The 15,462-nt window shown below is 33.0% G+C and overlaps 1 protein-coding gene across 7 annotated transcripts; it reads left to right on the top strand.

Annotated features, from left to right (window-relative positions):
- The first annotated feature begins 1,755 nt into the window (after positions 1–1,755).
- On the top strand, positions 1,756–15,410 carry LOC126851535 (rabphilin-3A-like). 7 transcript variants are annotated; one of them, XM_050595611.1, is made up of 11 exons: positions 1,760–2,031; positions 5,650–5,778; positions 6,249–6,388; positions 7,772–7,913; positions 8,761–9,285; positions 10,542–11,149; positions 11,215–11,417; positions 12,907–13,166; positions 13,256–13,402; positions 14,088–14,511; positions 15,060–15,410. In XM_050595611.1, the coding sequence occupies exons 3-11, from the start codon at positions 6,318–6,320 to the stop codon at positions 15,185–15,187; spliced, it is 2,508 nt and encodes an 835-aa protein (XP_050451568.1). In that variant the 5' UTR covers positions 1,760–2,031; positions 5,650–5,778; positions 6,249–6,317; the 3' UTR covers positions 15,188–15,410. The 7 variants fall into 7 exon arrangements, with proteins under 7 accessions (XP_050451573.1, XP_050451568.1, XP_050451572.1 ...); XM_050595615.1 differs by having other exon boundaries at positions 5,650–5,743; XM_050595610.1 differs by having other exon boundaries at positions 5,671–5,778.
- The last annotated feature ends 52 nt before the right edge of the window (positions 15,411–15,462 follow it).

Consider the following 15,462-nt stretch of genomic DNA (forward strand, 5'->3'; position numbering starts at 1 on the left):
TTTCTGTTTTATAATTGGCCTTTATCAATTAAATCAAGCATTGTAAGCAACTAAATCAAGCATTATAAAACATTTTAATGTATTTTTTTGAGCTTATAAATAACTTATCTTTTTAAACAACACGTTACGTACTCCGTCAATAATATTATCATTATTACTTCAAGCTTCATCCTTTTACGATAAATATTATCATTGATGCAATTTTTATAATAGAAAAAGAAATAACCAAAGCAACATATAATCTCCTTACGTTCATTATGTTGCACAGAGTGCATATATTATTTAAATAACATTACTATAATGAGTGAATTATAATAAGGAATAAAAATCTTTTTCAACTTGCATAAATAATTCATCCTTTTGCTAGTCAGATTCATCCGTCAAATTATTTGCATTATCATAATATATATTTTTTCTGAATATGCTCTTCCTCTCTAAATATTGTCTCTTAAGACACACATACAAGTATAATTCCGGCAAAATATTTTTCCGCTACTCTATTTGACAGAAGAATGACAAAAAGAGCATAGGCCGGCACGTGGCAAAACCGGCGCATGCTTACACGGTAGCGCGTAAAATTTTTGCTCCGTGACCTAGAATCCGGCAAGCCCGTGAGAAAGTCGGGCTTTTCCTGATCATCGACCCTCCGGGGTCCAGACTACCCGCGGCAACTGCAAAGTGCGACACGTCAATAAGTACGATATAGAACAAGGACACCTGTTTGCCTTCGGGCCGCATGCACGCAGGCGGCAAACGCGAGAGGGACAATCGGGACGCGATTACGAAGTTTACACCTACTAAACGCGCATGACGTACGAGAAATCTGCTTTATGTACATATATTTCAGTCCCCGTCTTTCAACATAGTTATCTCAAGCCCTAAGAGTCATAGAAATGGAGGCTCAATCAACAGGTCAAAAGCTAACACAAATAAGAATAATATGTGTGTATTGTTGTATAATTGATATGCGTTATCATTGCTCGTGATAATTAAAAAGTAACAAAATATAGATTACACGCATACATGTATTGTATATTTATTTATTGATTTCATATATTTATTTGTTAGATATTTATTTTATTACATGCATACATATATGAATGTACATATGTAGGGGAATGATCCAATGATAAATTGAAGAAATTAATCCTTACAAACGGATACTTTGGATGCATTTTACAAAATTACCTAGCCACGCAATAACGGTTTGTAAAGAGCGCCTACCATTGTATTCATCGCAGACTGTCCTACTTCTTGACTGCCACGCGCCGTTCAATTTGCACGATTATCTAGTCCCGGTTGATACGCTAAAAAGTCAGTACATGCTCGGGAGACAGTTTCAATCACGGCGAAGAGCCGTGAGGACGATGAGGACGACGACGACGACGACGACGATGATGAGGTACGACATATATGCCTCCGTCCGGTTTTATCTACGTCCACGCCTGTTGCGCCTGACAATCCCTCTCTTTATTAGCCCTCTCTCCGTCTATCTCTCTTTCCCTTTCTTTTCCACCTTCCAGGCCGCCTCCACAACTTTCACCTGATCCACCCTCTCTTGTATCGTTACTTCTTTCCCTATCTTTCTCTTCTCTCTCTCTCTCTCTCTCTCTCCATGCTTGGCAGCTTGGTACATCCCTGCGGACCGTACGAGGGGAAACTCTCGCACCCTTCCACCCAGCCAACCTTCTCTACCCATCGTCGCTCTTCCGCCGAGTTGAGCCGCGCGCGCGACTCAGTTACTGAGGTAGTGGCGACTACACACCATACGCCAGCAGGCAGCACCCAGTCAGCACCCGCTTATCAGTTGGCGGATATCGTGGCGGCAGCTCGCCACGGGGGTTCCCCGGCGGACCGGCGCGATTTTGCGCGATTGCCTAGTGTGTTGCTCACCGACGACGCTGGAAGACCCAGGAGAGAGCGTGTACTAATTAACGGCGACGGTTAATTGACGGAGAGCACGAGCCGCCAAGAGCAATTGACCGTGCGCCGACCAACAGTTGCAGCCTGTTGCAAGCGCCTGATTCTGACGTGAGTTGTCCGTGGTCGTACTTTTTCTTCTCCTCTTCCGCAACTCTCCTGTCGCGACTTTCATACGATCAATAATATCAATCGAACGCGATCAGAATTTTTCTTATAATTTCATCGTATATTAATATTGTATCGGTATATTAGTTTTATATGTCGTACAGTGTTATATCACATTCTCGTTTCTTTGTCTGTATTTTATGCAATTTAACGTGTGATTTGAAATCTTTCATTTTTAAACGATGGTTTGAAAGATTTTTTTAAACAATATGGTAATCGTTTCAATGACGTTTCGACATTTATGTAAATTTAGAGAACGTAAGTGCCATCCCCATATGTCAAAGTAGCAGGCACTGTGTTTTGACATATGGAATGTAACTTTTGGTTATTTTTATAATCGCATCGATGAGCGTTCAAAATACATTCATCCGCGAATCAATGGACATCAAAAAATGTATTTGCATTATAATGTTTAATCATCCCCGTTGACAATTTCGATATGTAAAAAAGAATTCACGGCGAGATATATGCCGTTTTAGCGCAAACTCTGCATAATTTATGCTAGTAGCGTAACCGAGCGAACTGAATTACTTAATTACCTTGCCCATGCATAACGGATGATGACATTGCGGGGGATGTTATCGCTGTTTTTGTTATTAATAAGCCGATGTGCGATCAGCAACGCTAACGATACATACACAATATACGCGCGTCACGAGCATCATCGATTGATCGCCGACATCGACGTAACGCAATCGCACTCGATTTGCTTTCTTTCTTTCTCGCTTTTTTTTTTTTTTTACGAGACGAGCATCTGCCATACAGCAAATAATCACTGAGAAAAATAGAACCGGCAGAGAGGGATCTTTTCAGCTACCTCGATATATACAATATATGTGTCTCCCTTCGTCTCTTTTGCCTCTTTACGTCGCGTGCCGGAACGTCATGCGAGCGCTCTTTGAACTGCATTTTCCAACAGCTTTGTTCCCTTTTTAATGCGCGACACACAAGGCGCGATGCATACGCGCCGCCATAATAAGAAAGATGTAAAAGACTTGAGAGCTGTGAGATATGCACCATGAGAGTATCGATTCTCCGGGGCAAATATAGCCACTTTCGTTGAAAGTTCCTTTGTTCCCTTTACCTCGGTGAACCATATGATAGCGTGCCGCGCGGCGCGATGAACAATGGTAGAAGATAGTAAGACGACGCGGAGTTTATTGAATTTTCCTCAGAAACTTGCATCTCTCTGCGCAAATTTGCATTTATATGATTGCGTATGTATACCATAAAGACGAAAGATTCTAGCCCATATACGACAGAAAATTATAGACTTCTTGTTTTTTTTTTTCTTGTTTCATCACATACATGCGCGCACGCACACGTGACAATCTGTACATTGAAAAAAAAATCCTGAATCCAAAGAAATTAATTTTTTTATTTAAAAAAATTACTTACTCAAATACTTAGCAAATGAATTAATTATTTCAATCAAGCAGCAAATACTTGAAAATATGTATAAATTATAAGCAAAGTATGCTTTAATTGGCAAATAAAAGAAATTATATTCTCATTTTTAATATCCTTAAATTACTATCTTTGAAAAAACGTTTTTTAATTTTTGATTGCTGATTTCGAAAGCACAGGTTTTCTTTATTTTAATAAATAATTTTTTATCTTCAAGTAAATAATTTTTATATTAAAATTTTAAATGATGTATTTTAAAAATTACATTTTTTATTATATGCAACTAATAATTTATTTAGTACGACAAAACATTTTTGAAAACAAAATATATATTTAGTTAAATAAAAAAATCAAAATTAACAAAATGTATTTATTTGATTAAAAAAAAAATTATTTTTAATGTAATTTTCTATTAAAGCATACTAAAATGTTTTATTTAAAACAAGAAACTCTTAATATTTTATATATCTTTTTTAAGAATTATATTTTATATTGATTATATATTATTTAAAATCTGATGCTTTGAAATGGTAATTGCAATTAAATCATTTGCAGTAACGTTATAGTAAAAGTAATTTGATGCATAATCGATAAGCCTTTAAGCAATATTTAAATCGAGAAAGCTAGCGCGTACACTTTTGAAATTTATTAATAATATACGAACAATTTGCACACATTATGGATGTATAAAGATTTTATTCAAAACTAACTCTTCATTGGCAAATTTACATCATAAAACTAATTATCGTGGTAAGAGTTATTTGAAGAAAATTGACACAAACATTATATATACCCGATAATATAATACTAATGATTGCGCTGGAAAGACAGCCGATCGATTTATACTACTTCGTGAGTTGAAGTTCGAGCTAAGTTTGAGTAAGGTGTGTGAACAAAGTTCGTGTAAAATATTTTCCTCTTTGTATTTGCCTTTGAAAAGCATGACAACACATTATTTCCTATGTTTCCACATAAATTCATCAGATGACTCGAATAGTTCTTTTATAAAAGCTAATATTGTCGTCATGTGCCAACACGTTGCAATATATGGGAGTCCTTGAGTGAATAAATTGTAAAAATTCATAAAAAGATGAAATTTGTACACATTTGTGCGCAAAGGTACTGCACGTAAAATAAAATAAAATATTGAATATTTTTTTTTTATAAAATTTTTTTATGACAAAAAGACATAAAAATAAAATAGAGAGAAAGACTTGATTTTTTCACCTATGTATTGATTTTTTCCAATAACTTTTTTTTTTCAAAGTAGAATGTCATAGTATCGTTTCATTGATTGAGACTCATATGAATGTCATATACCTTTTTTTTTATTTTATGAAAGATCCACTGAATGTGTGACAACTCGCGTACAAAGCCCGCTATCGTCGAGATGCGATAACATCGACATGCGGCAGCATTTCGGTGCCATGTTTGTGGCCGGCGATAGAGACCAGATTTCTGATTCGCAGTACACGCGTTCCTTGAATATTTCTCATTTTCCAAGATTCAATAGGATAGAAAAATTACGTCGTATGCCAAAGAAGAAAATAAGAGAGAGGACGATGGAACGTGAGTGGTTTAACTCCCACGCCCGAAGAAAAATCTTTTACAGCTGGCAGTATAACTGGGAGAGGAAAGAAAGATAATAATTCACGATATACATGTCGATACGCCCGCGCAAACTTGATTCAACCAAGCTTAATATTCGTAAACGATGGAGATGGTGCCGAGTTGAGTTGCGTTGTAACACGAAATTGGAATTTCTCTTTAATTGCGGAGTATCCATAGCAAAGTGATATAAAAGTGCCACTAAGCTTATTTCAATATAAATTTTTATGATATGTCATATGAATAAATAAATATATATATGTGTGTGTGTGTATATATATAAATATATATATATATTATTCTATTAAGTAAATTTTATATTTTATATATATTTTATCGCGCTTACAATGATAAAAAGAAAAAATTAAATTGACTTATCAAATTTGTATATTGTTTGTGAGGATTATATAAAAAGAAGTGCAAAAAATATATAGGTGGAAAATGTAAATGAGAATATTATTTAAAAAATTTATACGCGTGAAAAAATATTATTCTTTGTTATATGTGTATTATTAATCAAATTCTTAATCGAAATTGATTTTGAAGAAAACACAATTAATGCCGCAGAGGAACCCATTAAGTGCTACTTCAATTTGCTTGGAGAAAGAACAAAGTTTTTATGCGGCTTCCAGCTACTATGGTATTTTTCTACAAATGATATCTATCAGATTAAAGGTTAGTAATTAATTTTAATATATGTGTATGTGTGTATTGTAATTCTTATTTTTAATTTTTCTTATATTTTTATATATTATTTTTTTTTAGATAAACTATCATTACCTTATACGTATATAAATATTAAAGAAGCAATGATATTTAGTTATAACTTGATGCAACGATTAATTTTATTTATTATGTACATAAATTTAAATGCAATTAGAATCTATAACTAGAAGCCCTTATTCATATTTCATATTCAACGTTAAATATGATCGTCTCATTATTAATTGAAGACAATGTAACATTATAATGTAACATGTAATATAATATTTTATAGAGTATAAGCAATTTTCAAAATTTGAATAACACATTTAACTTTTAATATAAGCAGCAAATATAAATTTTTCTCAGAAGCAATAAACAGCACAAAAAAGCTTTGTGAACTTATATACATATTTATAGATTGTATATCTTTATTGTTATAGACAGACTGAAATTTCGCGTAAAGCAATTAAAATAAACGGTACGTTGCAAATAAAATAACTCACAGCGAAATGGATGAACCAATAACACGAGGTGGCAGGTGGGTTTGTCCAAACGATCGACATTTGGCGTTGCGAGCAAAGTGAGTTTGAAAATTCATTTTTAGCATATTATTATCAAAATGAAAGTCAATACCTAAGTATTGTAATTACGCGAAAATAATTTTTTAAAATAATTTTTCCACATCTAATAGAAAAACACGAGAAAGTAATCCCTTGTGATCTTAATAGATTTTTCACATATGTTGTAAAACAAATGAAAATAGAAGACATATTTTTTTATAAATGCTTCCTCCTGTATTCAGGATTGAAATAACTCTTTGATTCGGAACATATATTGCCAAAATATTTTTGATTAAAAAAAATCGATGATATGTATAATATATATTACAACGTGTAGTGTAATGTTTCTAATTTTGAAATTTTTATAATTTGATACAAATAAAAATATATTAAAAATAATAAAAAATAAATAAATAAAATAATTTATGTGTGTGTGTGTGTGTGTGTGTGTGTGTATATGCGGTTCCAATTTATCACGATTTTCGTAGAAATATGTAGAATGAAATATTTTTTAAATTATTTCAATAATAGAAAAGAGTTTGTTAAAATTTGTAAAAGAAAAAAAATATAATAACGTAAAATCGTCAAAATTCACAAATAACGAATAATCTAAAGTTTATGAATTTCACTAATTGAAAGCAGACTTTGTCAAAGCCTAGATCTATTAAGGAAATGTAAATTGATAGATTATATTATATTTTTACAAAAATCTTCTTTCTTCTCAGAGAAAACTTTTATGGGATATCTCTTTGGCATTGTTTAGAGTTTTACGATAAAGCCATCTGCTCGTTATGAAGAGATTATTTTACCCCTCCGGAGAAACTTGGAAAATTCCAAGTAATACCTGAGCTGAAAGAGATTATTTGATGGATATAAAAAGTAAATTCAAAATTCGACCTTGACACGTTTTATGTAATTCTTCCTCTCTTTCCCCTGTCTCTCTGTTTCTTTCAAAAAAAGAGTAAAAAAAAATTTTTTTTCAATGATTTTATAACATTTATCAAGTATTAGTCAAAAAAGCAAGCAATTAAAAATTATTAACAAAAAACTTGCACTACAGCAATTAGTTTAAAGGTTTGTTTCAACCTCTCAATACAAAAAAGCGTTTATAAAAAAACTTTCTTTTATTTTTATTTATTATAAAAAATCCAAAGCCTATTAAAATATAAAAAAAGAAAAATCTATGTACTTCTTTTTATAAGAAAATATTTCTTTTTGTAAATTGACATATTCAGATTCGACGAATAAATGATATTGTAAGGAACATGTTTATATAAAAAATATTGTTTTTATTATTAACACTGCAAGTATAAAGTATATAAAGTATTTATAAGTAATAAATTTTAATAATTTACATAATATATGTGCAGTACACATATAATTAAATTTATTACACGACATAGATTACGAACAGGATGGTCCGTAAAAACAGGATCTTTCGAATCCCATGGATGGGGAGAGTATCCAAATTCTTATATAAGCGGTTCCAATCGTTGCGGACAATCTTGTTTGCTCACGGAAGATGAACGACAAAGCATTATTCAGGTAAATATCTCTCATAATAAAGCAATTTAGAACCTGTTAAAACTTTTCTTTCAACTTTTTCATTTTATTGTTTTAATGCAAAACGAATTTTGATACATTGCGATAAAACTAAATATCTTTCTTTTTTTTGCAACGTTGAAAGATATTATAAATTACATACAAAAAAATAGCTACGTTTCTATTTGGGACAAGCATTTTTATCAAGCATTGATCCGGAATAATTGCGGGCGACAAATGAAGCGATATGATTTACATTCATATTTAACGATCAAGAAAATAACATGCTATATATTTGATATATTCAAGAGAACGTCCGTGGAATTTCCACAGATTATTTATGTGGATGTTAAATAATTTCAAGGCTCTTTTCCCCGTAATCAAAAGTCTTCATAGCCATATAACCATATCCCTTTAATCTATTGGATTATGCAACTTTTATCCTTTCATCTTCAAACTGCAAAACCATGTTAATAATTACAGTTTCAAACAAAATTAAAATTCATTAAACAATTATTTCGATGTACTTAGATTCTAATACTATAAACACAGGCAAATGAAGTCTGTATTTATTTGCGACAATATGATTTGTAAAATATGTAATTAGCGTAAAATATATCGCGCGATATCTATCAGAAAAACATTGATATTGAAGAGCTTGATGTTGATCTCTAATTTTTTTTTTTTTTTAAACTCGAGTAAATAAATTTTGTACAATTGAAAAAATTAGATTCATATAATCCAATCTTTAAATTCTTAGAGAGGAAGCATTGTTGAACAGAATCTTCTAAACGATTTTATCAGAATTAGATTGATTTCGATTTTTGGCTCCAAGTTGATGTTTCTACAGGTGATACAGAGAGCCGAGGCTTTGGAACTGTCGGAGCAAGAGCGAGTCGGTAGACTCGTCGAGAGGTTGGAGAACATGAAGCGAAATGTTTGCATCGTAACGTCGACTAGGTCGAACGAGAGGCGCAATTGTGGAAGTCGATGCTCCGGTGGAGGAGCCCGTTGTGTCTGTTCGTGCGCTCTCTGCGGCGAAAAATTCGGCGCAGTGTTGGGGGCGAGTGCGAACCTCTGCAAGGACTGTCGCAGGTACATCTGTCAGAAGTGCGGCATCGAGGCCACGAGGCTTAATCTGCCGAAGGGAAGCGGTGACAGGGGAAATGACACGACCGCTTCATCGCGCAGCTCATTGCGTCTCATGAGAATCGCTCAGGAACGAATGGCCGTGCAAAGAATCGTTCAAAGATCCCATGGCAACGCGCAGAAGCAGTTTCTCTGCCGGATTTGCGCCGAGACCAGGGAGATGTGGAAGAAGAGCGGCGCTTGGTTCTTCAAAGGCATGCCAAAGTACATTCTACCGGAGAAAAAGGTAAGAAAGTAAATAAAGAAAAAATAATTATTTTTTTCAATATATACTGTAAAAATGTGAACTGAAGCTAAACAAATATTTTTGTTATTAAAGAAAATTATTTATTTAAATACTTGCAAAGAAATTAGTTATTTCAATCAAGCAGCAAAGAAATTTTAAATAATTAATTTTAATAATTATAATTTTTATTACATGCAAATAATAATTCATTTAATATAAAACAGTTTTGTAAACAAATTAAAATTAACAAAATGTATTTATTTGATTGAAAGAAATTTTATATTCAGTAGACTATTAATTATATTATATTATATTTTCGATAATAAAAAACATTCAACTAAATTTAAACATTCAAAAAAAGTTTTACTTATTTTCCTTATTTTTCTATTAAAATAATTAAAACTGAAAATTATCTCGTATTTAAAAAATATTATTTTTCTTGAATTAGAAAAGTGTCATGCATTTAAATTAAATCATGTTCTGCGAAACTAAAATCTCACGAATAATTTATTTTGTGAAGGACTGAAAAACTTTCATCTACTATGTAATTAAATTAGTTATACAAATTTACAGTTTGCTTTTTTTTATTTTATATAGAAATTTTAGTTAGAAATTTTATACTACAAAATTATTTTAATTTTTTTGAAAAAAAAAAGATAAGGAATACTGATCTAAATGATAAAATCAAAATATTCTTTATAATATGTAACAATTTTTTTTATAAAAATGAGTTTTGAGATTTAAAACTTATTAAAAATATTCAAATATCTGATGTCTGAAATTAGTTGAACTAATTAGAATTAATCTGGAAAATTAGATTTCCTATCCATCGAAATAGTCTTCATACATGTCACTAGCGCATATACAATCAGGATATTGGAACACATTACAAGCATATTCCCGTAAAGCTTGTTTTACGTATGACAGAAATCGAACAGTATCTATGTGTGACACGTGGCACTCGAGTTTCACTGATTTCATATTGACATATATACATGTGTGTGTGTGTGTGTGTGTTTCAATATTTGTTTCCTCTTTTTTGGTAAATCGCACTAACACGTTGTGCTCGATTTCCGCTAGTTTCCTATCAATATCAATAAATGTCAATCAATTGTTGCTAATTGTTCAACCGCATAAAAGATATTTTACGAAGTATCCAATATTGATGGAAATATTGATCCTCGCAAAATCCTCAACAAAATTAAACTCTATTCAAGTTCTTCATTGACAAATAATAATAAAAACATGTTACTTAGGAGCGCGGATGGTCTCGACCTAGTCACAGAACGTCAACGTGGACGGTAAGCAAATCGTTGGACTCAACCGACGCTCAGGATTCCTCATCCGACGACGACGCGATGCGACGACTCGCGGTAAATCGCGGTCATCCCATCTCACCAACGAATCCGTCGAACACGAATCGTGAAAGCACCCCTACCAAACTGACGGTTTCCAGTCCCGCGAGCAGCACCCCATCGCCGAAAAGTCCTCGAGGGAGGCCGAACGGTCTGTCACCTTCGGGATACCACGAGGACGCCGGTTCCGACAGGCTGGACAAGTCCTGTCTGTCGATCGCCTCGCAATGCAGTCGACTTTCGCCCACGGGCTCCATCGGCACCCCACGAACAAAGACGAGTGGCAGAAGCCCGAGTGGCAAAAGTCCGAGCGGCAAAAGTCCGAGTGGCAAAAGTCCGAGCGGCCTTCAGACGGAGCAACGCGTATCCTTCGAGGACATGTTCGTAGACGACGAGAAGGCCAACGAGGCCGACGACGATGACGAAGAGGATAGTGAGAATTCGAGCACTCCCAAGGACGTCTCCACCACCCTGGACCGATCGAAGGCCACACAGGTACAATCTCTCAGGTAAGTAAGGACGATGACGAACGGGGTGGAGGTTTCAACTTACACGAGGAATCGCCATTCTGCAGACTGAAGACGCCGACGAAAACAACATCGCCGGTGACGATGACGCCGACCACGCCAGTGAAACGGTTTCAAACTATGGGCAAGATCCTGGAGAGAAATACGGAACGGGATGCGAACAAATCCTGCTCGGATCAGGACAGCTCTTCCAGCGGGACTCGCAGCAACAGCCAAGTCAGAACGCCAAGAACTCCGGAATACCCAAAAGGTCATTAAAATTGTTTTAGTATACTGAAAACGAAATGTACTAAAAATATATATATATATATATATATATATATATATATTTATATGAGAAATATTATTTATTTAAATACTTTAATCATTTCAATCAAGCAGCAAATATATTTGAATTAGTAAAATATGTATGTAATAAAAATGAAGAACGCTTTTGTTTGCATATAAAAAAAATTTTTTTCTTATCTTTATTATATTAAATTACTTTCTTTAGAAAAAACATTTTTTAAATTTTTGGCTACTTGTTTCAAAAACAGATTTTTTTTTATTTTAACAAATAATTTTTTATCTTCAAATCATATATATAATTCAATTATATATATATATATATATATATATATATATATATATATATATATATATATATTTGAGTATAATTCCGAAAAGAACCTACTTCCGATTTCAAGGAAACTTTGTGAAAAGCTTTCTTTCAAATTAAAATGGAAGTCTCGAAAGGGAATTTTGGCGATTCCTATAAGAAAATCATTTTTCTAAGAGAAAATGGTAATTATTTATATTAGCGGACAAAATGACCTTGACCTTCATACATATTGTAAGGGTGAGGTTGCTGATTAATATTTGTTTTATTTGGCAGTCTCGTATAATTTTTGAGATATTTAATGAAAAAGATTTGCAAAGCGATTAAACAATTTTACATGGATTTGCAACTTTCTGCGCAAAGCGAAATTCATCCTATATTGCCCTGTACTTCGGACGCGAAATGAGGTTTATAATTATACGATCTCACACGGATCTGTAACTTTCTGCACAAAGTGAGATTTTAGCTCTTATTGCTCGGTGCTTTAGATGCAAAACGAGATGTATAATTATACGGTGGAGATACAGGGGAAGGGGCGGAGCATGTAATTATTATATTTTTTATCATTTTCCCTTGAAAAATTACTTTCTTATAGGAGTCGTCAAAATTCCTTTTAAAAACTTTCACATTTTAACGAGACACAAAACTTTTCAAAATTTTTATTAAGGATAGACCTTTTTTAAAACTTTATTCTTTTTACTTTTAATGTCTGGAGCTATTTTCAGTATTTACTTTTAACGTCTGGAGATATTTTCAGTAAATATTGATTACATTTTACATTTTTTGTAAAATAATTAATAACAGATAATTTGATGAAATGGCAAGAGCGTATATTGATAAACATCTTATCAAAATCTTTTATAGAATTTTTATAAAGAAAAATTCAAACGATTATAGTATCATAAATCATTAGAAAGCATTTTAGTCAGTTGACTAACGAGTGCGAATAATAAAAAAATTTTCAAAAATTAATTTATGTTTGAAACTTAACAAGATATTGTTTGATATTAGAATTGTGAGGGACATGAGATTTTAATTAAAAAAACTGTACTATATAAAAAGCCAATATTTGCATGATTTAATTTATTTTATTTAAATGAAATCTCAAATTCAACATTGAAATAAAAAAAAAAAAAAACAGAAACGGGACAAGATTATGGAACTCTCGAAGTCTCCTTGCGATACGACCCGGCCGATCAGTGCCTCCAGTGCAAAGTGGAACGTGCGCGTCGCCTAATACCTATGGATATCCAAGGCCTCGCCGATCCCTTTTGCAAGCTGAATATATTGCCCGTGGGAAAGGTAGCGACGTGCAGCCGATTGCGAACAAAAACTGTACACAAGACGCGCGATCCCGAGTTCAACGAGACGGTGAATTTCTACGGGATGACAGAAACCGATGTATATAGATCAGTCATATTATAATACGTATGGATATCAATCTCTCGAATAAATTATAAATATTTATTAGAAATTTTATCGTGCTATAGATCTCGAGTGGCAAGGCATTACACATTTTAATCATCCAGGACGACCCATCAGGCCAAGACTTCCTGGGAGAGGCGAGATTTCCTCTACACGAATTACAACCATATCAAACGAAACATTACAAAGTTCCTCTGCAGGCTCATTATCCGGTATGTTGAATAAAAAAAATAGAATCCCTCAACATTTTAGAAATACAAAGTAATTTATGGCGATTACTTGTATGTAAGAATTTTTCTAAATTATATTTCAACAAATTATTCTCTTATAACGTATACATACAATAGCATTAATCAATGTAATACATGTGCTGATGTTATTGATTTTGATTTCACGACGAAATACGTATTTGAATGTAAAATTTCAAATACGAAAAATGAAAATTCTAAAAATACGGATAAAATTATCATAGAATAAAAAAATTTTAATATGTTTCATGGATTAATGAAACTTTTGCGGCAAATTACATCAAACTCGACATGATTCGGATAATTTTCAATTAAATACATAACAACAATTTTTATTAATTAAAAATAATAATTATATGACTATAGTAGCCAATTGGAATGCTAGCTACATTTACAAATAATAATGATTAATTCAAATCTATCATCTAAAAAGTTAAAAATAATAAAAAATCAATTTGCAATAATCAAAATAGAAAAATATTAAATATCCCAAAAAAAAAATTGAAAAAAAAAAAAACGAGGCTTGTTATTTTTTTCTATTTAAATCTCTGGCTTGTGATCCATATAAGAGAGAGAAAACACAAAAAAATAACAAATAAGCATTTCTTATCAGCGTGCATACAATAGCATATCGATTACTTCGATGCAGGTAGACAACGAAGAGGAAATTTGGGGCATGTGTTCAAGCGGACGGGGGCAAATACAGATAAGCTTGAGCTATTGTACGCGTCGGCGTGCGCTACTGGTCACAATACATCGTGCTACGAATCTTCTGCCTATGGACAACAACGGGTTTTCTGACCCGTTCGTCAAATTAGCCCTCGTCGAGGATGCGACCGACAATCATCGGCAGCAACGGTTCCTAGATTACTCATCGACCGCTCGCGCTACTGCCAGGAAGCTGAAAAAGGCAGCCGGCCGCAATTGCCAGAGCACGAGCATCAAACGCAAGACCCTGAACCCAGAATGGAACGAAGAGTTCGTTTTCGCGACTCGCTTAACGGAGCTGATGAAGCTGACGCTATGTCTCTCCGTATGGGACAAGGACTTTGGCAAGAGTAACGATTATTTGGGTAGTATGAGCCATTATTAGCCACATTTTTTATCTTATATCTTTTTTTTTTTTAGCTTAGAACTTAATTTAGAAAAGGGTGCAATTTAAAAAATACAATATATATATACAGCGTATTTGTTTGAAAAGTTTCCCTGTCTATTTCGTGATCGATTAATTTTTGCGAAAATCAGAAAAGAGATCAAATGGCAATAGAGGCATATCATTTTCTTTTGATTCTCTTAACAATCGTCTTTTTACAAATTTATATATAACACAATCCTGCTTGAATTAGATAATTATGTATTGTCAAAGTTTAATTTAATATATTATATTCTTCATTATTTTAAATAAACGAAAAATAAATTTTTCTCCACTCATCATAGCTATAATGAATAAATCAAAATCATTAGAATTTCAAAATATGCTCAATTTTAATAAATTTTAACATCAAACTAGCTAATATCGATTAATATATATTCAATAATTCAATAGTATTAATCTGTTTGCATTAATCAAATAAAATACTTGCAAATATTTAGTACATTTGTCTATACGTGTAATTTTTAGGCGGCCTCATGTTAGGTTGCAGTAGCAAAGGAGCACGTTTGCGGCATTGGATAGACGCGATCAAGTTTCCGGATCATCGTCATCTGGCATGGCACAATCTGGCGGATATAGATGTACCTATAGAATAATAACTCCGTCTCGGCGAACGAGGATTCGAGGTCAAGATTGAACACGCGCGAAACATGCGGGCTTCATCGACACGTTACACGCGCACGTTACACATACATACGAAATGGGTATACTTGGCGCGGATTTGATGCGTGAAAAAAAACCGTTGCTCAAAAAAAAATCAAGTATTATAAAGCAAAAACAAAAGGTTGATACGATAAAATAAAGAGAAGTTGACAAGTATTATAATTTTCATACAATTCGTTCGTATCTTATGTGTGCAGCTATATACAGT

Source organism: Cataglyphis hispanica, chromosome 8 (genome assembly GCF_021464435.1).
Source record: "Cataglyphis hispanica isolate Lineage 1 chromosome 8, ULB_Chis1_1.0, whole genome shotgun sequence".
In the NCBI taxonomy this organism is placed as follows: domain Eukaryota; kingdom Metazoa; phylum Arthropoda; class Insecta; order Hymenoptera; family Formicidae; genus Cataglyphis; species Cataglyphis hispanica.

What these genes read in the sequence shown, in the direction of transcription:
- LOC126851535 (XM_050595611.1), top strand. Translation starts at nt 6,318, where the DNA reads ATGGATGAACCAATAACACGAGGTGGCAGGTGGGTTTGTCCAAACGAT. An exon ending in AACGACAAAGCATTATTCAG is followed by an intron (nt 7,914 to 8,760) that starts GTAAATATCTCT and finishes ATGTTTCTACAG; the next exon opens with GTGATACAGAGAGCCGAGGC. An exon ending in ACATTCTACCGGAGAAAAAG is followed by an intron (nt 9,286 to 10,541) that starts GTAAGAAAGTAA and finishes CATGTTACTTAG; the next exon opens with GAGCGCGGATGGTCTCGACC.